The sequence below is a fragment of the Buceros rhinoceros genome, unplaced genomic scaffold, assembly GCF_000710305.1.
Source record: "Buceros rhinoceros silvestris isolate BGI_N320 unplaced genomic scaffold, ASM71030v1 scaffold20142, whole genome shotgun sequence".
NCBI lineage: Eukaryota > Metazoa > Chordata > Aves > Bucerotiformes > Bucerotidae > Buceros > Buceros rhinoceros.
Genome location: NW_010399709.1, coordinates 1 through 24,682, shown reverse-complemented (window position 1 = coordinate 24,682; position 24,682 = coordinate 1). Strand labels below are relative to the sequence as shown.

The 24,682-nt window shown below is 42.7% G+C and overlaps 2 protein-coding genes across 3 annotated transcripts; one reads left to right on the top strand and one right to left on the bottom strand.

The window, feature by feature from the left end:
* Positions 1-26: 26 nt before the first annotated feature.
* On the top strand, positions 27-19,457 carry TRAPPC3L (trafficking protein particle complex 3-like). Its single transcript, XM_010131598.1, has 5 exons — positions 27-142; positions 3,057-3,154; positions 6,260-6,359; positions 18,342-18,527; positions 19,338-19,457. The coding sequence occupies exons 1-5, from the start codon at positions 101-103 to the stop codon at positions 19,455-19,457; spliced, it is 546 nt and encodes a 181-aa protein (XP_010129900.1). The 5' UTR covers positions 27-100.
* On the bottom strand, positions 13,896-17,755 carry LOC104489435 (protein FAM26E-like). Of its 2 annotated transcripts, XM_010131597.1 has the most exons (3): positions 17,640-17,673; positions 17,087-17,507; positions 13,896-14,376 (listed from the first exon to the last, which is right to left on the bottom strand). In XM_010131597.1, exons 2-3 carry the CDS (start codon positions 17,288-17,290, stop codon positions 13,987-13,989), a joined length of 594 nt encoding a protein of 197 aa, XP_010129899.1. In that variant the 5' UTR covers positions 17,291-17,507; positions 17,640-17,673; the 3' UTR covers positions 13,896-13,986. The 2 variants fall into 2 exon arrangements, with proteins under 2 accessions (XP_010129899.1, XP_010129898.1); XM_010131596.1 differs by having other exon boundaries at positions 13,987-14,376; positions 17,087-17,755.
* Positions 19,458-24,682: the final 5,225 nt, after the last annotated feature.

Sequence of the window (24,682 nt, the reverse complement as noted above, 5' to 3'; positions counted from 1 at the left end):
GAAAGAGGAAATACAGTGATTGAGAGAAACCCATGCTGCTTGAGGAAGAAAAGACATAAACTGACAATCAATCAAGTACATCAGACATTACACAAGCAACATGTCTCGGCCACCAGGAAGAAAGCAGGAGAACCACAAAATAGTAAGACATTTTTGTAACATGCGATTGAAACTGTGCCTGGACTAAGAATTAGCACTTACTGTGTTGATGCGTTTCGTAGAGTCGTATTTCCAAATAGCCTGAAAGCACTGAGAGGATGGGGGGGAGACCGCCAGTATGAGAACAGAGGCGCTGGCAGCGTTTATGGGTACAGTGCAATCCCCTTATGAGCTGCCAGCAAGCTGCCGGCTCTTAAGCAGTGACATAAAAAAACCTGCCTGTAGGACTTGGAGTCGGTTTGAGTCTGAGCAGCAATACCGAGATTAGCTCTAGGAGCCTTCATATCTCTCCAGCTGCCTTGACTATGATGTGAAATGATTTTCAGACAGTCCTGCCCTCAGCATGAATCGCTGAGGCCAGAACTCTGTTCTTGTTTTGGAGAAGAGAAGCTGCACTGGATGTATCTGTACCCCTTGAACAGTCACAGGAAGAGATGGTTCATCTGGGAGCGCAGCATACTTGGTACCCACTGTGTGCCTCCTGCGCAGCAGACCAGCTCTTCTTTTGGGGACGATGTTTCATGAGCAGGGATCCTTCTTCATCTTCTAGGGTTGCATTTTTCCTGTGCACAGGGAGTGCAGCGTCACAGTATCACAGCATCTAGCTTTAAGGCCAAAATATGATTCTTGGGGAAACAATGCTAAAACTGTAACCTTTGACTGTTGGCTTTGACCATTGATCACAAAATTCTATCAAGTGGAAGTTATGGAAACCAAAACTTCCTTATTTTTTCTGCACTTCATGTTAATATTCTCTTAAAGCTCCAGCAGTTGTTTTAAATACACTGCATGCAAGATTTTCCCAAGAGGCCTTCCGAAAGTGCGTGATCACAAAAAACAGTCTTTTGTGCCATTAAAGATACCAATCATTCTCCTTCTTGTTCTCTGGCAGTGGTATGTCTAAATACAAAAAAAATCAGACAGCAAATTTCCTTAGAATCTCTCTTTGTGGTTGAAAATTTCAAATCATTTAGGAATATTTTGCCACAAGTCCAAAATACCAAAGTGCCATAATGCAGAAATAAGGCCACAGTGGATTAAACTCCCCAGTAATAGTACTGTGTCTCCAAGAGAATGTATTTGCCTCTGGAAGTGGAATTATGACACATGTATATATGAGTATATATATATAAAACACAAACTGAGGAGGGAGGAAGCTGGTGGTGAGGGAAAGTTTTCTATGGACAACTGTAGAAGACTGGTAACAAAACCAGAGTGACTGTCTCACTCACTGGGCACTTAAGTGCGTTTTTTACTTTATCCCTAAGACTGAGATTCTGATCAGGTGTAGGAAAGGTGAAAATTTCTGAGGCTGGGTTCTGTTCTCTACGGAGGTCTAAGTGCTTAGAGAGATTTCTGGTCAGGGATAGCAATGCCAGGTAACTTCATGTGTCTCTGTGGTGACATAGTCATTAAATGAAACACAGAGAGAAAGAGATCTCTCCTGTTTGTTTGGAGAGACTTTCTTTAGGAACTTAGAGCCTAGAGGGCTGTCTGGATGGTTAGTGATTATTTTTACTAGGAGTTGGGGCAATGGAGAGGTTCCAGAAGGCTTTAGAGCAATGTCGTGCCAGTTTCTGAAAAGGGGACAGAGATCTCCACTGAAAGTACAAAGAAGACTATAGTATAATTAAAGTCAATACACATGAGTTTATGGGAGAATGTACTCCCAACGGATTGCAAGAGTGGCTGATAAACAGAAGTACGTTGATACACAATGCCTAAGTTTCTCCAAGGTATTTGTCTTATTACGACACAGGCTTTTTGCTGAGACTAGAACAATACAGAACCTTTATGACATCCATTTACTCCATTAAAAACTTGTTAACGAGAATTTGGCAGTGTGCAATATTACTGTAAACAGAAGTTGTCACAAAGGCAAGTTTAGGAAATGGTTCCATACTACTTAAGATTTTGAACAGTGACTTAGAATGGGAACACTGATTAAACTCCAAGTTTTTGATGCAGTGGAAGCCAGAAGAAGTCTTTCCACCAAGCCGTTCTTCCTTCCCCTGTGTGATTGGTTCTACTGTTTTCATTGGTATTCACTATTATTTTTCCACAGGCTGTAAACAAAAAGCACCTCTAGTCTGCCCACATGCCACGGGCCTGTAGCACTTCCTTTAGTCAATTCCTGTCCAAAAAGTTGAATGAGAGTCAACCTAGTCTCTCCCCTAAAGGCCAGCTGCTGCTCCCACTAAATACAGTCAGTTATTCCGCAGCGCCACGGAGGTGGTTTGGCAGGGTAAGGAAGGAAGAAAACCAACCCATCTTCTCTATTAAGACACAGAAATAATGGCACAGTGAGATTGTCCAGGCATTTGGAGAGCTAGTATTGGCAGTGATCCAGGTTACTTGTAAAGTCCAGTAAAGCAGGGGAAATGCCAATGAGACCAATTCTTTTCTACTTTGCTCTACTTTTATTTTTTAACAGAAAAGCAGTGATGATCTGAATCAGATTCAATTTCTGAAGCAACTGGAATTTCAGTGTAAACACTGTGGTTCCTATTGTAAAAGGACTAATAACTCATTGTCTCAAGTATTTGTCTTGCAACTAAACACTCGTCATTAATCTTGAATGGCATATGACAGCATTTATCAATCCAACATATGTATGTGCAGTTATAGGATGCAAGAATGTACCCGATGAAAGTAGCTACATCCCAATAAATGACGTTTCTGATAAGAAGAATCTCTGCACGGAGACTCAAGGGATGATCAAGTCAGACTATGTCACACTCGAATTGTGGATTTCAGTGATTACAGACTTACGGACGAAAGTTTCTTGATTAACACAGGTGTTATTTTTTTCTTGTTTTTAATACAGTAGCAGCTCAAAAGTGTGAAAACATTTGATTCTAGTTTGCTTCATTTTTGATTCCCACCTTTTTTGGCAGAGCAGAGAACTTTTTGTACTCACGTACGGGGCTTTGGTAGCCCAGCTGTGCAAGGACTATGAAAAAGATGAAGATGTCAACACCTGTTTAGATAGAATGTAAGTACTGCTTTGAATGTTCTGCTTTATCGGTAATGCTATTTGTCTGCCTGTATATTACCTTTCAGCTTCCTGTGTGTTACCTTACGAGTTCCAGCACTCTGGCTAGGATTACAGAAATCGTGGGGATAACGTTCAATATTCTGTCTCAGAAATAATGCTAATTTGTGAATTAAGATCAACAATTAGCTTTTGAATTCTCAGAAGAGAAGTGTCAGGATTGTTTTGGTAGCTTACACTTTTTCCTTGCTGATCCTTTGTTACTCTAATTAATAGTATAAACTTCTAACTTTCATCTCCTATATCCATGTATTCAATTGGAACTTCCATGTTAAGCTTCCTCTTCTGTTTCTTTGTACCCAGGTAATTTCAAACTAGTCAAGCTTTTTGTTTCTCACAGGTGTTTTCTAGTTCACATGCGTTTCTGTGTTCACTGATGATGTGGCCTTCCCGTGGCTGCCTCTCATCTGGCTACAGCGTGGTTTTGTGACGTGGACAGACAAGAAGTCGTCACAATTCCAGGTTGTAGGGATTTGGCTTAGGTGACTCTGTCAATAAGCAGCCTGCTGTTGTAGTCAGTCGCCTTCCCCAAGGGTGTAATTTAGGAGTCTGACTTGGGGTCCTGTGGGGTGGCTCTCTTCCCCCCGCCCCGGGTTAGGGACAGACAGGCCTCTCACCTTCAAAAGACCGTACAGCAATGGGTGAGATAGCACAAACCGCCAATGAGGAACTGACTGTTACCTGGATAACCTCTCTGGAAAATGAAGATCCTATGTTTATAGGATCCTGTCATCCTGAAATTCCTAGGCATTATCACAGCAAAAATAGTGATATCACAGAAGATCAGCAAGAAACAACTTTTGAGCTGGTTTACAAGAAGATATATCAGATTTTTGGCAGAAGAGTAAAGCTTGTGTTTCCAGGCACAGTGACAGAAATTACTAAAGGGTAGTGTTGGAAGATGTGGAGACATACTTTGCTCTTTGTGGTTTTATTATTATATCTGTTTTTATAAAGTCTTTTTGGTTTTCTCTTGACAAAGACTTGATTAAATAGTGACAGGTTTCATTAAAGCAATACGGTCATCTTTCCTTCTATGAGGATGAAAACAACTCAGCTTGAGGAAGAAACCTGATAGATCAGCAGAACTGTGACAGCTGGGAACAGTATTCTTAGATCTCTCTCTCTCTCCCTATGTACATATATAATCTGTAGTGAGAAGGGTTTTTCACTGTACAGTTGCCAAATAGCTGCTTGTCAATTTATTATTCGTCTTTGCAAATCTAAGACATAAAAGTTGAGAAGGATCTAAGTAGTCATGTACATCACCAATAATCTAAGTAGTCATGAACATCACCAATAAATACCTTGCTAACTGCTGATGACATATTTGTCAACATTATTGATGTCGATACTTAGGCTATAAATAAACATTTCCTTGTCTTCTGATGCATGACATACTGCAATTTTAAACTTCACGCTGCCAAACCTACTTTTAGTCTTGTCACCACATTAGGCGTCAGATCACAGGGTACAAAATCAGTAAGAAACTCAGTCAAGTTCCAGCTGCCTCACTGAGAGTGCAGGGCCTCTGACAAACAGGCTGAGACTGCCAACATCCACATAAATGGCAACGAAAAATTCCCTAAGAACATTTCTGTGTTGAGTTCACATTCTTTCATAACATTTGCATCAACCTCCTTCCCTTTTCCGAACCATGCTTGGAGACACGGCTGTTTTGCACACTATGTAGTTACTGGCCTTTGTTAAGGCGTGAGTGCTAAGAATGAATATTTGTTTTATAAAAGTTTCCGTCGACTTCTGTGTGAGCCCACACAGGCAGGATGCAGGAACAAACACAAAACCACGGTTGAAACACAAGGAGTAAATGGATTCTCGTTCCTTCATGAACCAGGGGATCTCTGCAGCAGTGCCTGGGTGAAGGCACGCCACAGGGGGACACAGACACCACGGAGCTCAGTCGGTGCTAGAAAGCAAAAAAGCTTTCAAACATGCTGCTTTCTCCCATATATCAGGGATTCCTGCAGGCGTAGTTTTCCACCGTGCTTTGATCTTTCCCACAGCAGCGCAGGAATCTCAAGCATGTTCGATAAGGTGCCTCTGAGTCCATTGCAGACCTATGTTATCTAAACGCAGATGTTCTCCTTGCCAAGCACACAAAGCTAAACAACAATTAATGTGGTAGATGTGTTTTTCAACACCCCAGCTGCAAAACACTTGGGCATGTTTACAGGCCTCCTCACCAGTCTTCCGGTATTTTCCCACAACTTTCATCCTTTTTTGTTTGATTTCTCCAAAACTGTGGTGTTTTAAATACGAGATGAAGGTGGTGGTGTACTGAAACTGTATTAAGTAGCAACTTTTGGATTCTTTCTGCAACTAGTAGATGAAGGGAGGGAACATGTTTGAAAAAAGACAAAGGGGACTGTGGAGGAAGGGTGAAAAATGAGGTGAAGAGATAAGAGGAGAAAGCGAAAGGATCTGTGTGAGTCCATTTCCTATGGGTTTTCCCGGCACCTGAATGCTGCAACGCGGGTGCCCAGGATTTGCTGAGCTCCATACCACCCCAGAGGTGAATGCTGTGACTTGAAGGGGCAGTTGCTTTGTTCTCCTTGACAAAGACAGTGTGAGATGAGCTCTGGGGATCACAGAGGAATGGAGAACATGCTGTGCTATGTTATCTTATCCTATTTTTAGTGACACAGCAATATCAGGTGTATTATTTGTATATTACTTACATACTATACACATATATCTAACATCTAATATTTATTCATGTAACTAAATATAAATGTATGTATAGACAATGTGTATATAAGCAACGTTCACATGATCCTTGCCAGGAGTATGATGCTTAAAGGAATATTATTCCTTAAATGACTACATGAGCAGAGATCCCCTTGCGCTGCAAAATGTGATAGATAGAAAGAAGAATCTGGGCCACCAAAATCTGTTGTCCTCAAAGCCATTCATTTAGGAACACGCAGCTGTTTTGCTGAGAAAGCACAGGAAACAGATTAGGGAGATGGTGGGTGGAAAGAAGTTCCCTGTTTTGAATGCTAACTTTCTTTGTTTTCTCCTTAGGGGATACGGCATTGGCGTAAGGCTGATTGATGATTTTTTAGCTCGTTCAGCTGTGAAAAAGTGCCGCAGTTATTCTGAAACTGCAGACGTGATTGCACAGGTAAATAAGATTTACGTTCTCTAGAGCTTCATCAGCTTCGATGGTCTTAGCTTTTCCCTCTTCCTCTATCATTTTGCACCAAACAGTTACCTGCATTTTCTGCTATATCGTGACTGTCTTATCAAAAACTACTGAGCTTCCATGGGGTGAAATACAGCCCCTTCCTTATCTTCAACTTCATATCAATCAGCAGCTCACAGAGGTTGGCCTTGAGAGGAGACATCACTTTCTGCCTCTGTAGCATAGTGCTGTATCAGGCTGGGAAAAAAACAACATTCCACAGAACACAAAAAATGTGATGCTTAGTGAGACGAGAATTTTGCGCATGGTCTTGATAAACCCACAGTGCTAAGTTTACCACAACGGGTCATCAGAACCATAGAACTGGTTCACATGGGTGTTAGTATTATATCTGAGCTGAGGACAGAGAACACAAAAAGCGATACCACCTGTGAGAGGTTGCAAAGCCCTGACCTAAACTGACCTTTAAGTCAGTTGCTGAACTGAAATTAATTTTTTTTCTATTCCTAGTAGCCTTTGAGGTGTTTTGCTATTAGAAGAATTAAAAAGTTTCTTTTTGTTTGCTGCAGCTTAAGCTGATTCCTTCCAGTGTTACCAGAGAATGAAGCAAACAACAATGATCCATTTTTGACAAACGTCAAATCATATATTCCCTCACTTCTTCTTCTTGCTCTCAGAGCATAAGCCTTAATCATCTCTTAACTTTAACAAATCTTAAACTTTTATATTCTTACTCCTGCCATCTGAATCTCCTCAACATCTCCATAATTACCTTAGATGGTATTTAACCCTAAAATGGTAATATTAGGAACAAGCTGCAGGATTCTTTACAAAAGGAAGACACAACAGTAGCAGGGAGGAGCTGTAAGAAAGGCAAATGAGAGGAACTCATTTTCCTGACTACCCACAAATTTAATAAGAAAATCAAAAAGATAAAACCAGGGTGGGTACTTTTGCCTTCTTTTATGGACGTTTCCCTTTCATTGAGTAGTCATTCACACTACTGTCAGACAAAAAAGATCTAGGAGGAAATTTAGTGGCAATACATGAGTTTCTAAAGATGTATGTTTACCCCCGTGGACAAGTCAGATTTCCTGGGGAAGCTCAAAGAGAAAACCATACGGTGTCCAGCTCCCTTAGACTGCTGAGTCACTGTGAAGGAGGTGGCAGTTCATAGATATGGAGTTAACCCGAACTAATATCTGCTCAGATCATGGTGAGTGATACCTGTTATCCTTTATGATTTTCAGCTATGAAGTGTTGCCAGTGGCCTTGCCCAGTGGCAAAAATTAACCACACTTCGTAACAAAGAACTGTTTGCCGGGCAGTCGTTTTTTAAGAGAGAACAGCGCATCAGTTAACTGAAAAGAGATTCGTTTCCGTTGGCTCATTTTAGGAGACAAAAAATTGGCCTGGCATACTTTTTGATTGCTTAAGAATTTCCAACAGGATCAGATAAATGTGAGCATTAAGTTTAAGCACTGACTGCAGCACTGGGAAACAACAGGCTTTCTGTACAGTGAACTAAGGCACCAGTATGTGCTGGTTATATCTTAGTTCAAAGCGTATGTGGATGCTCTCAGGTGATGTGTGATCCTGCTCATAATCATATCAGAAATACCCACATTACATCTGACTGCAGTGGAGGGATGAAGTTATACTAGCATTCCAAAGTGCTTGTCACAGAGAAACTGATGGTTGTCACAGAAATACAGAAAGGACCTCTTCGCATTTGCTGTTGCTGGTAGGGATGTAAAGTGCACGTGTGCACAACACACACATACAGCGTGATCTGCCGAAGTTTAAAGCAGAAGCAGGTGACATTACTAAAGGTCAGATAGATCCCATTAGCTTGTAAAAGAGTGGAAATTACATTTCTTCCTGAAATGGAGCCTCAAATCAGGATGATGTACAACAAAGCTCCTCCTTTGGAGGAGCTGGGCCAGGGTAGAGGATCCACTAGAGATAGTAAGGGCGGCTGAATGAAAACTGCAAGACAAGCTGCATTTCAATCACTGTATTAAAACACACTATCATCTCGTTACAAAAATGATACCAGGCTGCAAAATCACATTTTTGTTCCCATTTATCTTCTTCTTTAGGGTGTACTTTTACTTTATTTTCTCTAGATTTTCATGCATGGCCAGATATCTGGTTTTCTAGGTCTTATTCCTCTTAGTTCCCTTTTTACAAATGTTTTAGTAGAGTTGAACCATCATTCTTAAGTACACAGGATTCAACAACAAAATACAGAGTGAAAAAGACTCTTTCTCTGCAGGCTGTGTTTCAAAAGAGACTTACTGAGAAAAAATTACGTTTAAAGATTGGAACAAGCTTTAAAGCACACAGTCTTGAGATTATTTTTAGCCAACTAGAGGAGCAGTTCTATAGTCGGTATATAACCTTTCTGAGGCAAAACGTGACATGGAAAGCATCTTCACATTTCTTTGACAAAATATTTATTAAATAGTCTTCATGCACATTTGCCTGAGGCACATACCAAGAAAACATATGTAAAATGACCTGGCAAGTAACTGCAAATATGCTGTTTGGTTCATAATTACACAGCTGCGTACATGATCTTCTAGGAGACCACTGCACGAGCTCTCATCCAGGAAAAAGTGTTTAAATACTCAACTGCACTAACTCTGCTGAGGCAGAGATCTGTTTGAGAGCACGTGTGTAAAGTAAGGACAGATAAAAGTTAATTAAGGCAGTTAAGCACAGTTAACTGCGGTTGGTAGAGCCAACCGCCCTGTAAACGCAGCTGTTATCCTGCAGTCCTTTGGAAAGCAAAGGAGAAGTCTGTAAGCTCAGGCTCTGGGCGTTCCCTGTGGAGGTGGAAAGAGATGAAGCAAAGATCAAAAACAAGGAGTCCAAAGCCAGCTTGCCATATTAACAACTAAATACCAGAGGAAAGGTGCACCTAAGGCAGCGACTGAGGGCTTAAACCTTCCGCCGCTGGCTCACACTGCAGAGCCTGGTATTTACTGCTTGCTTATACTGGACTGGAGCAGGGCCACCAAGTTTTGATGATGAGCCAAAATGAGTCCTTCTACACTGAGTTCCCATGGTGCTCTCTGACTTTTCCTGTTGGTGCTGTGATTTTGCACGGCTGCGGTCGGGACTGAATAAAAGAAAGATAAAAGTGGCCGTGTAAAAGCAGGCTTTCTGCTCGTTGGCAATTTGTGAGAAGGAAGTGGAAACCTACTGAGGAATGTTAATAAGAACAAAGCTTAGTTGAAGAAGTAATATCCAAGACTGGATTCACAATTTGGATCTGATAATTAATGAGGTTTACTCTTGAAATGAGCGTGATAATTCTGCTCTGTAATCCCGCAAAATCAAGTTTTTACTCCAATTCCTCCTCACGAGACCTTGACATCATTGATCTGATCAAAAGAAATAGAAAAATGAACAGTTTCTGGTTTTAGGTGTAATCCCAGAACATTGTTACCTTCTACAGCGCAGCGTCACCCTGCCCCAGGAGGTGTCTGAGAGAGCTATGGGTGGGAGCAGCCAGGCCAAACCCTCTGGTCCGCAGTGAGCTAGTGCTGGCTTACAGGCTCCGTAGCTGTGTTAGTTCAGTGCTGTGCCTAGGGATATGTCCCTTGCTGAAAAGCAGTGTCTGTAGAGATGAGCTTTGTGGTAGCAGCTCATGGCTCCATGAATGCAGCAAACATACATCTCTGCAGCTGCTTGTAGAGAGGCTCTTGGGTGCCACCAGGGCTTCGGTAACCCAACCACGTCATCCCCAAGCCCAGAGCTGTAGGACAAGAGATGTGATTCTATTTCCCATGGGAGGCCTTGCCACACAAGGTCCTGATGTATTGACACGTGGCCAGCGCAGAAGCTGGCAGAATTTACGAAGCTGGTGAATGTTGCTTTTCAGGTGTCAGCAGTGAGAGGGAAATGCGTACAGCGGGGTGCCGGGCTAAGTGGTAGGCAGTAAACTGAAAAATGAAGTGCTCTACTGTAAAGAGTCAAGAAAAGTTTAAGCGCATGGAATCAGCAACAGATGGCAAGACCTTTAGAGCATCTCACTCTTCCCAAACACAGACCTTGGAAAAGTACTAAGAGTGAAAAGTATGCTAGTAAAAATGTGATTTTGGCTGCCTTTCCCCTTCTAAGCAGATCAGTTCTGCTCCTTCATTAATCTTGTTACTATGTCATCTGAAATCATGGTTCCAATTTTTTTGCCAGTCAGTATTATCACTTTGCAACATCACTTATGCATACAATGTTTCGTAGTGAAAAGTCCCCAGTAGTGTATAAAGGAGCTGGTAAGTTAGTGGCCTCCTATATGTTTCAGTAATTCTAGATTATATTTGAGCACCATCAGAACATAAATGGATTTTATTCTTGCTGCTTGAGAGAGGTGGGATTGGCTGAGACTTGAAAAAGGGCGGTGGTACATTTTTAATTCTGATTGCATAGATTTCTCGTTTGACACTAAGTAATACATAATCCCATTGAGTTGCAGGTAGCATTTTCAAAAGAGAGATTTTGCTTTACATGGGTGCCATCTTGATGATGAGCCTATCTACATGTCTAAATAGAAGTTCTTTTTTTTTTTTTTCTATTTCGTGTAGATAGAAAACACACCAATTTATGGATGGAGCCTTCAAAACTACTAATTTCTTTTACTTCCCCATCTTTTGGATTCACAAAGAAAGATTGAAAAGCCCTTTGTTTTACCCTCTAGAGAAGTTGTGTATAGCCATTTTAAAGGAATTTCTGGCCAGTCAGAGCCTGGTTTTAAAAAGCAATGTTCACATCTATTCTTTGAATTATTTATCCATGTACTTAAATTATTTTTTTCCACTAAGACTTTTTTACAATTTTCACTTTATAGCTTTGCAATTTTGCCTTAATTTGGTGCTCCGTTGCAAAACAGCTACTGATTTTGCATAGTTTCCATGCAAGTTCTCTTTTACAGGAGATTTAACAGTAGAATTTGGACAAATTCATCATAATGTAATGCATCTGAAATGAACTTGGAAGGATATGAGGACCTAGCACAGTTCGCTAGTTTTTGCTTTTGTAACAAAGACTTAAAGTTGGATGGAGCAGGAGATGTGTAGTGGAAGAAGAGTTAAGAGAATTTAACTGAGAAAACTGGATTCTTACAGAGAAGAAATAGTAAACTGAGGGACAAAGCACAAAGAATTGAGCAGAAGTTTCCTGTTTATTTGTGCACTCGTATTTTGATGGACATCAGAGTTAATGCAAAATCTAAATTTTCCAAGAGAAAATGCTGATTCTGCTGTTTGTTTGTTTTTCCATTTTATTTAGGATAGTGTTGACAGCAGTCTTCACCTCTTTCTGAGCTGCCATGGTAGCTGCTGAACTTTGCTTCAGGGGCAATGTTGATAGAAAGCAGCTTTTGCAATAGGCGAGTGGTTTTGCCCCTCCATGTGAAGGAGAAAGCTGGGCTGGGAAACTCCTTGTCAGATAGTCCTGGCTACTCAGGTACAGAGCTTTGAGCTTTCTCCTGAGGAAAGAGAGGGTGCCAAAAGCTCAGTGTGGGATCCCTCTGTCCTCCCACCCTTCTGTCTGCCAGCTCTGCTTTTTGCCTCCATGGCCCAGCTCTTACAGCACAGTGGAGACCTCATCCTTACATCAACCCACTTGTTTCCCATACTACTTGATCAGCACATTAGCCTACTTTGTCTCCTCCGCTTTTCATCCCTGCTGCTTTGGTTTTCTGTGAGGAAGGAGGTGGAAAGATGACTTTGGGAAAGGAAATTTGGCCCAGGCAGCAGGGACATCCTGCAGTTAGGTGGTGTCTCCTCTCCTCTTGCATATGGGGAGGAGGTCAGATGGGGCTGGGCGGTAGATGTTGGGGCATCTCTCATAAAGAAAGACAAAAGCAGCGAATGGAAGGGGATGTGTACCCTGGAATTAGATAGTCACTATAACAGGAGAGGGGCCAGAAAAAATACATATGCGCCAGACATGGTGTCAGACATGCCTGCTGTTGTGACTTTCATTTTGGCAGTGTTGCCTCTGTGCTTTCAGCTGCAGCAGGTACCTTTAGGCATATAACTTGTTCTAAGTCTGCTGCAAAGTGGGTCAGCTGGGATAAAAAACTTTAAAATGTTTGCTTGAAGACCTCAAGTTCTTCAAAATACAGAGAGAAAATTCTAAGCAGACAGTGGAATTAGCTCTTGGATTTTATTTTAAAGAAGAGTAATGGTCTGTAAATGCAGATAGATGTGGAGTTTTTTATTTTCTGCTGAAGAAGGGCAGTGAGTATGAGAACAGCGGGGCAGAGTACCCTGGTTTTTTTTATAAGAGCCTGATTCAAACAAAGCAAAAATCTGATTCTTTGCAAACTCCGGGACACTGGCAGTAAGATGCTGCATGAAAGCCTGCCCAGCCACCCCAGGGAAAGAAACCTGGCAGAAACTTTGTTCTCCTTTTATACAGTGTTTGCAAACACTGTATGACACCCTGTGTGAGAGCCACGTGGCGAATTCCAAGTGGGTGACGTAAAGCGTAGGGCTCTGGGGTGAAACGCATTTGTCAGAAGCCCTGACTGTGCAGTAGCTTCACCTGCATTACCTGACAGTTCTTCTTACCCCAGATGCTAAATTTCCTTAGACAGTCAGAAAAATGAAAATCTGCCTGCTGATTCTGTCTTAAAATGTGGAATTTCCTTCCAGGCTCTCTGCCGTACACCGGCTGCAGGCCAAGTACAAACAACAGCTCTGCAGGCTGCACCCAGTGCCTGAAACCCACTCGAACAGGAGCTTTAGACCCGTACAAAAAGTCGTTCTCAGGGGGATAATACCAAGTACTCTACAGAGGAAAAATATCTGTGATGTGTTTTCATTATTGTAACAAAGCACTAACAACAACTGAGTATGGTTATAAATAGCATGTTATTTTTAAACAAAAGCACAAAAACACCAGATCATTTGGCAGTTTCGGTTTCTTGGTAGCCTGCAGGATGGCTGTAAGGTCTGTCAAAAAAATTACCTGGCACCTCACTGTCCATGGATGTCACTGCTCCATGTCCCAGGCAGATGTGTCAGGGACTGGAAGACCAGGGCTAATCACTGTGACCATCCGTGGTGTTCTAGGTACAACAGGAGTCCGAAGACACTGAGATGCCTTGAGTGACCACCGGTGCCTCAAAACGACGTTGTACTTGCAAATCACCCGGAAATGACCTGGAAGCAAAACCTTTTCTTTCTATGGGCTATCAGAAAGCCACACACATCTTCCGGTATCATATTCATATCTTTTAAGTGGTGTTACTTCATGATAGTCTCTTGGTTTACATAGATGAGCATACCACAGTGCCTCTTCTGTAGGTTATTGTTAAAACCCTCTTGCAGAAGTCGTTATCTCTTTTCTGCCATCAGCTCTTGATCTGAAGCCAGTGACATTAGTAGAGCATGAATGCTAAGTGCCATGGAGGACTGCAGCCTTTGCACTGATGCAGGGAAGTAATTTCATTCCATCCTTTTGGAGCAAGTTTGTAACTGAGAGGAAACACTATGAACAAGAAAGGGGCCGTCTGAAAAAATACAGAGATGAAACCAACTAGAAGTATGCTATATTAGCAAGATACAAAAAGGTGGAAAATATCTTTGATCTATGGTATTTCCCTTCTGGCTGCAAAGTCCAGCATTGTCTCTCTTTCCTCACTGATTTCTTTATGGCCTTCTTCAACTAGCCTGTGGATTGTGCTGTAATACTGTTTGCTACTGCTGAAAGAGAAGAGCTGGGAAGCATCTTCCCAGGCCTGAAAAGCTGGCAGGGGAATTGCTTCTGGTTGCCTGTTCTCAAAAAAGCACTTCAGGTTTCTCTCGCTCAACTTGGTGGCATGCAGCTGGAAAATCTGCTCCAGTTGCTCCTTCTCCTTCTCCTTGTACACCCTCCAGAACTTCAGCTGGAGGTGGCTGACTTTGGACTGGCAGCTGGCACAGCAGGTGGTTAGCAGGGAGAGAAGAGCTGCAGTAACTATCACACACCAGCCTAAAATCTGGGAAAACAAAAAGACATGGGTTTCAGGTTAAAGTGAAATCACTACTTAAATGAAGAGTGTCTGACAGCACCACACTTCATGTGGAGGGCCTGTCGTTCCCCTGGGACTTTACAGTAGACATCACATCAGATGGCATTCGGTGCCTGGAATCACTGTTAATGGGGCATCCATCGGGAGGCCAAAGGGAAGCAGAGGACGTCAGGATTGAGGCTTCTCACTAGCGCTCATTCTGATGCCTCCTTCACAGGAAGGCAAAAGCTGGCTGATTTTTACAGTAAAACTCGCTAGAGAAGTTGGCTTATACTAGAGCCTGGCTGCCTCCCCATCCCATTTTCTAACAAAGGGGACTTGTACAACAACAGCTGAAGAGACACCTCCAGCGCAGTGGCAGTGGCAGGCTCAGGGACAAATGATCTTGATTCAGACTTCAACTACAAGACCGTGTATGAAGGAAATTCTGAGAGATCTAAATGATGGATCAAATATTGTTGTGGCTGAACAGAGCTATACAGAAAACAGTGGTCCTGAGAGCAGGAGTAGTGTCTGCGTGATTGAGAGAGGATCTTGCTGAGAGTTTGTTGCAATGCTCAAACCGTCCGGTGTGTAGTGTATTGGAATTGCCCACTGAATTCTGTCACACAAAGGCAAAGGTGCATGTGGAGAATGAAATATCACAATCCCTACGTGCTGAATGGTTTTCCGTCTCCTGAAAGCATTGAATAAAACTATGCAGCAAGCATTAGCATTAAGACACAATTCTGAATTGTGCTGAGCTACAAAACCAGAAAGGGTGAGTACCTTTTGTCCCAGATAAATCAACCTTTCAAACTGTGACCATTTTAAGATGTGTTGTTTTCAGGCTTCTTTTTAATTTAAAAATAACCCCAAGCCAGTAATTGCAGTAACTAGCTAATAAAAATATAAAAGGTGGTCTTAAATTGAAAAAGCATCCCCCAATACTGTTATCAGAAGATCCACTGAAATCTGTGCTATTCTTGTGAACTCTTTTTGACTTTGATGAATCAGTCCTTTGTAGCAGAAAAAAATTTTAATGCCAAAACTTGTTTAAAATTACCTTCTTGCCCAGTCCTGTGAGAATGCTGGGAGGAGAGGGCATGAGAAAGAAAAAATAGCCTGTGCATTGGCAGGTCTGTGTCGGCACCAGAATAGAGCCAAATTCATCTATACACTGATTTGAAATAGCTGCTGTATTTTCAGAGAACTTCAGTTTTGCTGAAATGAACTTTTCCAGCATCACTCAACTGTTTTTTTTTATAGCAGCATCAAGAGTTTGACAAAATTCTGTTAAGAATGATTTAAAAGAAAGAGTTACTTCAGGATTAGAGCAAAGGCTGAGGGTGGGAAAATGCACTTGAAATTGTCATTGTGGGATGTTCTCCTCTAAGGAGAGCAGAGGTGTGAACACAGTTTTTTCATGCCTAGTGCCACTGGCCTGGCCGATTGTTTTACCCACCTGCTCCACTGCAATGTGTAACATTTACAAAAAACAAGACAAAACAAAACAAAACTTGTTTTCAAACAGTGGAGCAAATTCCAGTGTGGAACAAATCTTCTAGGTTTCAGAGACCCTTAAGGATCAGAACTGATTTCCCATGCTTTAATGGTGATGATAGGGAGAGCTGCAACCTTTCCCACGTGAACTCTTGCACTGATGTTAAAAAAATAACAGCCAGTAAAAATCTATATTTAGCTGAGGGAATATAGAGGATTTCCTCAGGGAAATATGTGAAACAGAAGCTTGACAAACAATTATTCTTAGGGCCTTGCATGGAAGAATAGCTTTGCTTTCTTTTATTTTTCCAGTCACTTTTAAAACTCTCAAATAAGAGGCTTTGTCTGCAGTGCAGGCTTTGTCTGCATTCCAGTCCTATTTTCATGAGGACTTGAAAATGAAACCGGCTCTCTGGGAGGAAATCACTCCAGATGGATACAATTGTCTGACAAAAACTTGCTGGCTTCAGAGAGTGTTTTTCCCTCCTGCTGACAATCATTTTCTGTAGCTTTTTTTCTTTTTTTCCCCTTTGTTTTGATTTTTTGTCTATTTATTTACATTACAAGGCAGTGAGCAGAACTGTGTCACACAACTACAGTAAAACGTAATTCAGTCTCCGCTTTGCATGTTCTGCTTGGTTTATTATAATGTTTCTTTCTTCCTCCAAGCAGAACAAAAACATGCTCTCATCTGGCATCATGAACATGAGGAACACAAACTGAAACACATTATGTAAACAGTCAAATCTATCCCAAACCTTATATTTCAGTATTTTTCTGCTGTTAGTGACCTAAGATTTCATTTCAGTTATCATGATGGTATATAAAATAGGAGAGCGTGGTATGGATTTTTTAATAGGACAGGACCTTTAATGGGGTGACATCTGTTAATTCAGCTTCCTAAACAATTCAGAAGGTTTTTTGCTTTAGAGCAATCTTCATTCAGGAAGAAAGCTTTGAATTATCTGGTCTTATTGATGCTGCAGTAGGTGCTCCCCACCCCCCCACCCAGGAAGTATGGCACAGCTCAAACTGATCTGAAAGAAGCATTGACTGTATTTTGCGAGGCCATGTCATGACAAAACTGTTTGTATCAAACCAGTAGGTTTATCTCAGCACCTGACATCAGAATCTTCCACAGATAAATCGCAGTGGCAGTACAGACTACATAATGCTCTTTATTTATTTTTCTTACCTGGGACTGTGCTTGAAGAGTTCGTTTCAGTTCGTCGCTCTCTGAAAAGGGCATGGAGCTTTTGTCACAGGCTACCATGTGTAGCTCTTCAAAGCACTGTGCAGATTTGCTGTGGCAAACTGCCTGTAAGTAGGCAGGATTCTTCAAGCCACTCATGGCACATTCGTAAAAAGTCCCGTTGAGCAAAGCCACAGAAAGCCACATCACCGGGGCTACCAGAGCATTTAAAGTGATTTGTCCAAAGACGTAAAAGAAATGGCAGATATTCCCTCTGGGGAATATTTTTCTGGGGTTCACCCAGCAGCCTGTAAAGAGTTTCCAGGTCCTGGTGTTCAAAAAGTATCCAATAACTAGCAAAACAAAAGCTGGGGAGAAGAGAAATACCAAACCGTACCTGAAGTTTTCATTGCTGCAGGGGCATCTGAAAGCAACAAGAGAAAACACACGTTCACCTCCCATTGTCAGCAGCGCCATAAAACTGTAACCTATAGCGGTTTTCTGGTTCATAAAGAATTTCAGGATTGTTTGGAAACCATCCATGTCTGATACTCACTGAAGAGGTAAAAATCAAGACCCTTTTATCTTCAGTAGCAGTCTGCAGTGGTGCAGCAGGGGAGAGCTCTCCAGAGGAAGAACTGCCTGCTGCCAGCCCGCCTGCGTGCACACTGTCTAGATAATGCCGTGATGTCACTGTCTGGAGAAACGCGCTCGCAGGGGACCCCTCCACTAGCAGAGCAGATGTTGCACATAGAGAGGAATGTTCATCTGTAGCAGAAGGAAAGCAAGCGATATTTTATATAATCAAGTAAGTTTGCAGTCTTGGCAGTCTTAGTCTTCGTGGGTTGTTGTTTTTGGTGGCTGCAGATGGAAATCAGAGCAAAAACACAGGCTCACCAGCTGCAGGAGTTCTTGAGCTGGCAGTGTAGTGAAGAAACTAATATAGATGCTAATGGTCCCAGGGGAGCGTGACAGGGCTGAAAGCAGACGCATGGTAACAGTAAAACCAGTTCGTGTGGGTTGTAAATGTAGGAACATCAAAGACAGAAAAAGCAGCATTCTGCTGCGCTTCCCTGGAGGATCTCCTAGCTCCAGATTGGCGTCTTCTGGCTCACGCTGGTCACAAAGAGACAAATCTAGTGTAATTTCCATCCTGTCTGGCCCTTCCCCTTATTTTCTGGGGTAAAGCCGGTTTACAGTTGCCCTTCTGGTTTGCGCACAACAGATCGAAGCAGGAGTGATTTCCATCCTTTTGCAGGTTGCTTTCAAGATGTACCTTGGGGTCACCCCCAGCGTGAGCTGCAGTAGTGCCGCAGGAAACGAATTTTCCTTAATCCTGGACAAAAACCCGCTAGTGGACTTTGTGGAGAAGCTGCCAGCAGAACGAGCGTCACTTTGCTATTGTAACCTCCTCTGCGGGGTGATTCGAGGTGCCTTGGAGATGGTAAGGAAGTGCACACCTGTTTTCTCCATTCTTTGCTAATACAGAGAGGCAGAGGAAAGCAAACCCACTTGCTCAGATAAAAGGAGGAAATTAAGCAGTGTTTGATCTCTCCCCCAGATTAAATGTCTATATCTAAATAAAAGAGGGCCAGACTGATCCCGGATCCTAAGGTGGAGAAGCACGCAGGTTGGCTCACCTCCTCACTGTCCCTGCCTCACTCTTCAGTGGCTGCAAAAAGCCAGGTGGGACCAGGGAGCATGATGTGGAGAGCTTGAGCTCCTCCACTGCTCCTTCAGCCTGTCTCATTGTCCTGCATAGGTGTAAACCAGTACTCCCTGGTTCTTTCCAAATACATGAAGATAAACAATATTCCCAGGTTACTGCAGCACATACTGAAAGGGAGGACAAAGTGTGGATGAGAGTAATGTTAAAACTAAAGCATCAGAAGTGCATCAGATGGCATTCTATCTGCTATAAGACTAATTAACCAAAGTATTATAAGTATTAGTATGCGACCAGGAAATGTTGTGATCGCAAAATCATCGAATAGCACGCTTGGGTTCTCGGAAGAAAGCAAAGCACTGGAATGAAGGGTAATGTATTACACACATTCCAGTGTAAACAAACCTCCTTTTCGTTAACTTGGTTGGGAAAGATATTTTGATGCAATCTTATAATCTGTTTCTTGTGTAAGGTGAGAAAGGGGGGCCCCTTGTGGTAAGAGGATGAGAAAAAGCTTGTTATACTGGAGGAGGCGGCGGGGGAGAATGGCATTTCTTTGCTTGATTGATCAGACCTGATTCTTTCTAGGTTCGCTTAGCAGCAGAAGTTACCTTCCTCCAGGACAAGCTGAGGGGCGATGCTGTGACAGAAATAGGAATTACGTTTTTAAGGAAGGCTGAAGAGAGAAAGCACAAAAGAAATAAATGAAGGAAACACTGGGAGAAACTCTTGCTAAGAGATATTTTGCGCCTTTTGTTTCTGAAGAAGATATACAGGGTAAAAATGGCTTTGCTGAGCCTGCTGCACCAGTCGTACATTTGAAAGGTGAAGAGAGCCAGGCAGCAAAGACGAGGGGCAGAGCAGTGTTAATTGTCATGACACCAATATTGGTATAAAAGATCAAAATGGCCTGGCCTTCCTTCTCACAAAACCATGCTCTTGAGCTCACTGAAAGTTTTATCTCACTCTTAGTGCATGCTGGATGCAAAATATTCATTCAGAGTCCAGCTGTTTTCAGCTAAACATGACCTCCTTTTCCCATTTGTGCACTGGTAGTGTTTCAAAGTGTGGTTGCCAAGAGGTGCTTCATTTCCCTGGCTGCTTGTGGTTAGGAATAATGAATTTTCATGTCAGTCTTCTCCTCGGGAGCACTGACCTTATGACCAAAGCATGGCGTATTTAATGTGTGTACATCTGCATATATATAATGCTGAGGAGCTGCACTCACCTAAGGAAACTTGAATAAAAGTTCATAGATTTCCTCACAACTGGTTTGCTGGTCATTGTGTCTGTTCTTACCTGACCTTCAACACCAGCTGTTGAACTTCTTCCCCTTGGCAGAGGACTTGTTGCCAAAACATGATTGGAAAGTAGAGAAATAGCAGCCTTACAGAGACCTGAGTTACAGGAAAGGTTTAAGTTTGTCTGGTGTACTGCAACAGATCTGGGTAAGGGTTGGACAAACACCCGAGTCCTAGCGCAGTACCCTACCCACAAAGCCAGCTCACCTTCTGCTCCCGCAGAGCTTGTTCTAAACCGAAATACAAACCCTCAGTTCAGTTCAGCGAAGCCAAGAGTTAGTTCTGGTGGTGTTGCTGTGATTTTTACCCTCATCTCCTGTTTTTCCCCTTAGTCTGTTTATCTCTTACCTTGGGGACAGCGGGGTTCATTCCCCCCCAGATCTGTACAATCCTCACCATAATCTTTCTCCCTTTGTTTGTTTTAAAAGTGTTGGTGTAGTGTAATGGGTCTTTAAGAAAACAATTTTGTACTGAACAGGAACTAAGCTATTCATTAGCCAGCCCTGTGCTCAGCCCAGCATAGTGTTACCTGCCACAAATGACAAAATGACAAGTTACAACACGTAATGACAGGTTACAACCACTAGCAAGTTCTCCTACTTTTTTTTTTTTAATCAGGACTGACAGTTCTTGTGGAATTTGCCTGATTTCGGTGCCTGTGCAGGAGCCGTTGGTGGGGTTTTTGCTGGTTATGCCCAGCTGGCTGAGATGCACATGTGGCAGCTTTGGCTGAACCACAAACAGGTTCTTAACAAGGCAATGGCCATTTTTCCCTTTTCCAGCAACATCCTGCTGATCCAATATTATTTTCTTTTTATATTATCTTGAAAGCAAATAACCCATACCGTCCTTGTACTGTAAGATACAATTAATTCTCGTACTTAAACCTCTGTTGCACTAGGCGTGCATGCACACAGCTGTGGTAACATTCTCTTTCGAGATCTGCACCAGCTAAGAAGTGTCAGTGACCATGTTGCAGTGACACGCAGGCCAACTCCTGCGTATTCAGGGCCAGTTAAAGGCTTTCTGCCTGTAGGCATTAGCTAGCAAAGCAGGGGCTGGATATTACACATTTTTAAAGCAAGGGCTGTTAGCGTCATTTGGGGGCCTTTGCAGTCCTGCCGTGCTGGCTTTGGTGCGGTCTAGGCTTCCTCCCCCTCCTTCAGCACCACACACGTGCAGCGATGCTCTGTGCAGGACGTCAAAGCTGCTGCTTTAGGTTTCAGTATTTCAGAATGAACAGCCTGAGGAAACCTTTGCTTCTGCTTGGGCATGGCAAGTTTCGAAGGGTGAGTTTCCACTGTACAGATGAACATACAGCAGAAGTGCCTGAGCTGGTCAAGGCAGCACGGATTGAGATGAGCCCAAGAGGCGACTTGAGGCTGCGGGGCTAGGCTGGGTGCTAATTCGTACTCGTGTCATATTGTGCTTGTGCATCAGGCAGTGCTGCAATCACTGCTCCCAGCTGAGCTCTGTGCTGGGCAGACATGCTCAACGCACGCGTGTTTTGCTCTCAGTGGTTTTTTAATTTTCTTCCTGCACTGGATCACCTTGTCCATTGTATTCTAAAGACAGAGGAAGTAAATGTTAGGTAGAAAAACCAGTGACCCACATCACGCTACCTTCAGTTGCTGCCATTAGCTACCCTATGCACATACTGGTTTTTGCTTGTCTCTCATGGTAGCATATCCACGAAGTGTTCCTCAGTGTTTTATTTTAGTGTAGGCCCTTCCTTTGAAGGTGCCTAACAGAGAGCTCACAGTGTGATGAAGATTGTCTTTGAAATTCCTTTTATTCTCAATATAATACATATAGAAAATATGAGTGTTACATAAAGGTGAGGAAAAATCAAAATTCAAACATGGGTGCATACAAACACAGCATATAAATATCTGCAGCTATCGTTATTCATAGATATAAATCTTTTCCTTCCCACAAAAGCCACTTCATCTGTGAAAAATAGATGACTTCATTGCCATCAAACTTGAAGATACATATTGCAGCCCCATTTGAAGCCTTTGTTCATTGATTTTAATTAGAAGTGCTGACTCTGTATCTTCACTGGAAAGCCGAGGCAAGGAGACCCTGGCGGTTGCGAGCATGAGAGGGAAGTGGCAAAAGCCCACCCAGATGCAGCTGAGAGGATTAACGTGAATTCTGAGCATGTTTTCATTGCAGCTTCTCGTCAGGAAATGGAATAAGGCATGGCTTGTTCCTGGAGGCTTTCAGGCTATCCTGAAGTATATTATTACATAAACAAGGTAAGGTAAAGCCTGTCCCGACTGCGTCAAGAGGTGTTTTGGCACTGACTACAGTGGTGCCAGATGTTTGGTGGTGGCTCACAGTCTGTGAACAAGTTTCGGTGAAGTCTAATGCATGCAGGCAACTCACAGGGGTTGTAAAAATGACCCAGCCTTGGATCGCCTTGAGGCCCTATCTGTGCCGAGATGACCCATGGGGAGCTGTGTAGGGAGAAGGCTAAGAGGCTGTGGAACAGTAGGGAGGTCTGTTGGAACAGGTAGTGCAGTGTATGAAGGAACAAAAGGAAAAACCCAAGAAATGTAAAGGTATTCTGTACACTATTTGAAGTGTATGTCTAACCTGTGTGCGGGAGGAGGCACTGAAATCCACACAATTCCACTGAAGTCACACTTGTTTCTTGTAATAAAGAACTCTCTGAACTGCAAACTGAAGCTGATGTTACCAAAGCTGCTTTAGAGACGAAACGGAAGGTAAGTGAGGCCTTTAAGGGCTCAGAACAGGCAATGTGAATGTGAAAAAGTGTTTTTGAGAGATTAATTAGATGCTGAAAGGGAGAGGAACTGGAGATTACAGGAAAAATGAGACTTTTTGTTGTCAAATGCTCCAACTCCCTCTCCTGCCCAAGTCAAGAATCTAATTATGTGTGATGATCCTGATATTTGGGACGAGGATATCTGGGGCACCCAGATGATGAGTCCAATGGGGAAAGTGATATTGAAATTTGACCCCTCATTACAATGGAGATGCAACTGAATGATAGAAATAATCAAAGATACGCCACAACACAAATCACCCCGCGGTCCAGACCTGAGCTCATGCAAATGCAAGAGAAGCGCACAAGCTGGGGGAAAGTGAAGTGTAAATGGTTGGACTCAATCATCTTAAAGGTCTCTGCCGACTAAATAATTCTGAGCTTCTGAATATTTACTCTGTGTTTCACTGAATGGAGGAGGTTGAGTCTTGTTGAGTGTGGATGAAGCTAGGGAATATTGGGGTCTTGTGGTGTTTCCCTAATTGGGGTCCCGTGGGGGGCCAACCCTTGACACTCAGAGTTACCTATGGGGCAGGGGGACTAGATTCTAGAGAGCAAGGTGAGCCGTTGGCTTAAAACCACTAGATTGTCTGGGCTGGTTGAATCAATGCAAAAGGCTGCCTGTGTACAAGCCATGTATGAATGTGCGGAGCAGGGTGTTCCCCTTGCTGCTCTGGCTGACCTCGTCTGCCTTAAACCATTGATCAGAGGTGTCCCCAATGATAGCAGGAAACAGTTAGTCACAAATAATGAGAAGACAGGGACCAGCTAAGTCGTAAATGAAGGCCTTGTCCTTGGGATGCAGGTGGACCGGGCAAAACAGGCAGCCATTAATCAGGATAAAAGGATCCTAAAGAAGATAACAAAGGCAAGAGCTAATTAACTCAGAATAGGAATGTGCTGCCTCAGAAAAACGCAAGAGAGCAAGCGTCAGGACAGAAAGGTGAACAGTTCATCTAAGAGGAAGACTCCAGCCTTCATCAAAAAACTACCACCGAAGACCACCAGAGGACACTGCGCATGCCCAAGAGAGGGACGGACAATGTAAATGAATTTGGGGCAAATGATTATAACAGTCTTATTAGTTCCTGGAAAGATAATGCATATGTAGTAGTTAATAGTATACGTGATGTCATCGGACCTCCTGAAAGTGCGCACAAAATGGCAAGAAAGATCTCCCTGTGCGTCCAGATCCATGAATAAAGAATACCGGCTTCATAGTCACATGGGCTATTGAGTTCTATATTGGCGTTCTTTGAATCACTGACTCCATAAAAATGTAGATAGGTAGAGGCTGTCAGAGAAGAATCTACTCAGGTTTGGGTCACACTGACTTCATGGAGATTACAACTTCCTCCTGCTAAATGTCAGGGGCCAAGTCAGCAGGTTAAATTTTTTGTTGTTTGGTGGTTGGGTGGAGCTGTGGCTTTACCAGTCAATAAACTGGAAGAAACAGAAGCTGGTAAAGCTCCAGAGAACAACAAGGACCTGCAACAGGTACTTGCGACTTTAGGTTACTGGCAGAAACATGTCTCTGGATTTTTTATAATTGCTCTACCCCTGCATAATTTGAATAAGAAAATGCCCAGTGGCAGTGGACCCTTCAGCGAGGGAAAGCCTTGAATTTACTGATTCAATAATTAGGTATATGCTGGACTCTAGGTCCCATACACCATAGAAATCCTATACAGATTGAGTGGGAATTCAATGAACATGTTTCCCATTGCAACTTATATCAGCAGGGACCAGAAGGCCCCAACAGACCTTTGGAATTCTCTTCTCATTCATTCAAGGACTCCAAGCAGTGACTGGGTGTCCCGGTTTGGGCTAAAACTTCC

Bases quoted from the DNA above. Each gene is read 5' to 3' on its own strand.
- TRAPPC3L (XM_010131598.1), top strand. From the start codon at position 101: ATGTCTCGGCCACCAGGAAGAAAGCAGGAGAACCACAAAATA. The intron at 143-3,056 runs GTAAGACATTTT...CTTTTTTGGCAG, and splicing joins AGCAGGAGAACCACAAAATA to AGCAGAGAACTTTTTGTACT. The intron at 18,528-19,337 runs GTAAGGAAGTGC...GATTCTTTCTAG, and splicing joins TTCGAGGTGCCTTGGAGATG to GTTCGCTTAGCAGCAGAAGT.
- LOC104489435 (XM_010131596.1), bottom strand. From the start codon at position 17,626: ATGGATGGTTTCCAAACAATCCTGAAATTCTTTATGAACCAGAAAACC. The intron at 14,377-17,086 runs GTAAGAAAAATA...TTGTTTTCCCAG, and splicing joins CTCTTCAAGCACAGTCCCAG to ATTTTAGGCTGGTGTGTGAT.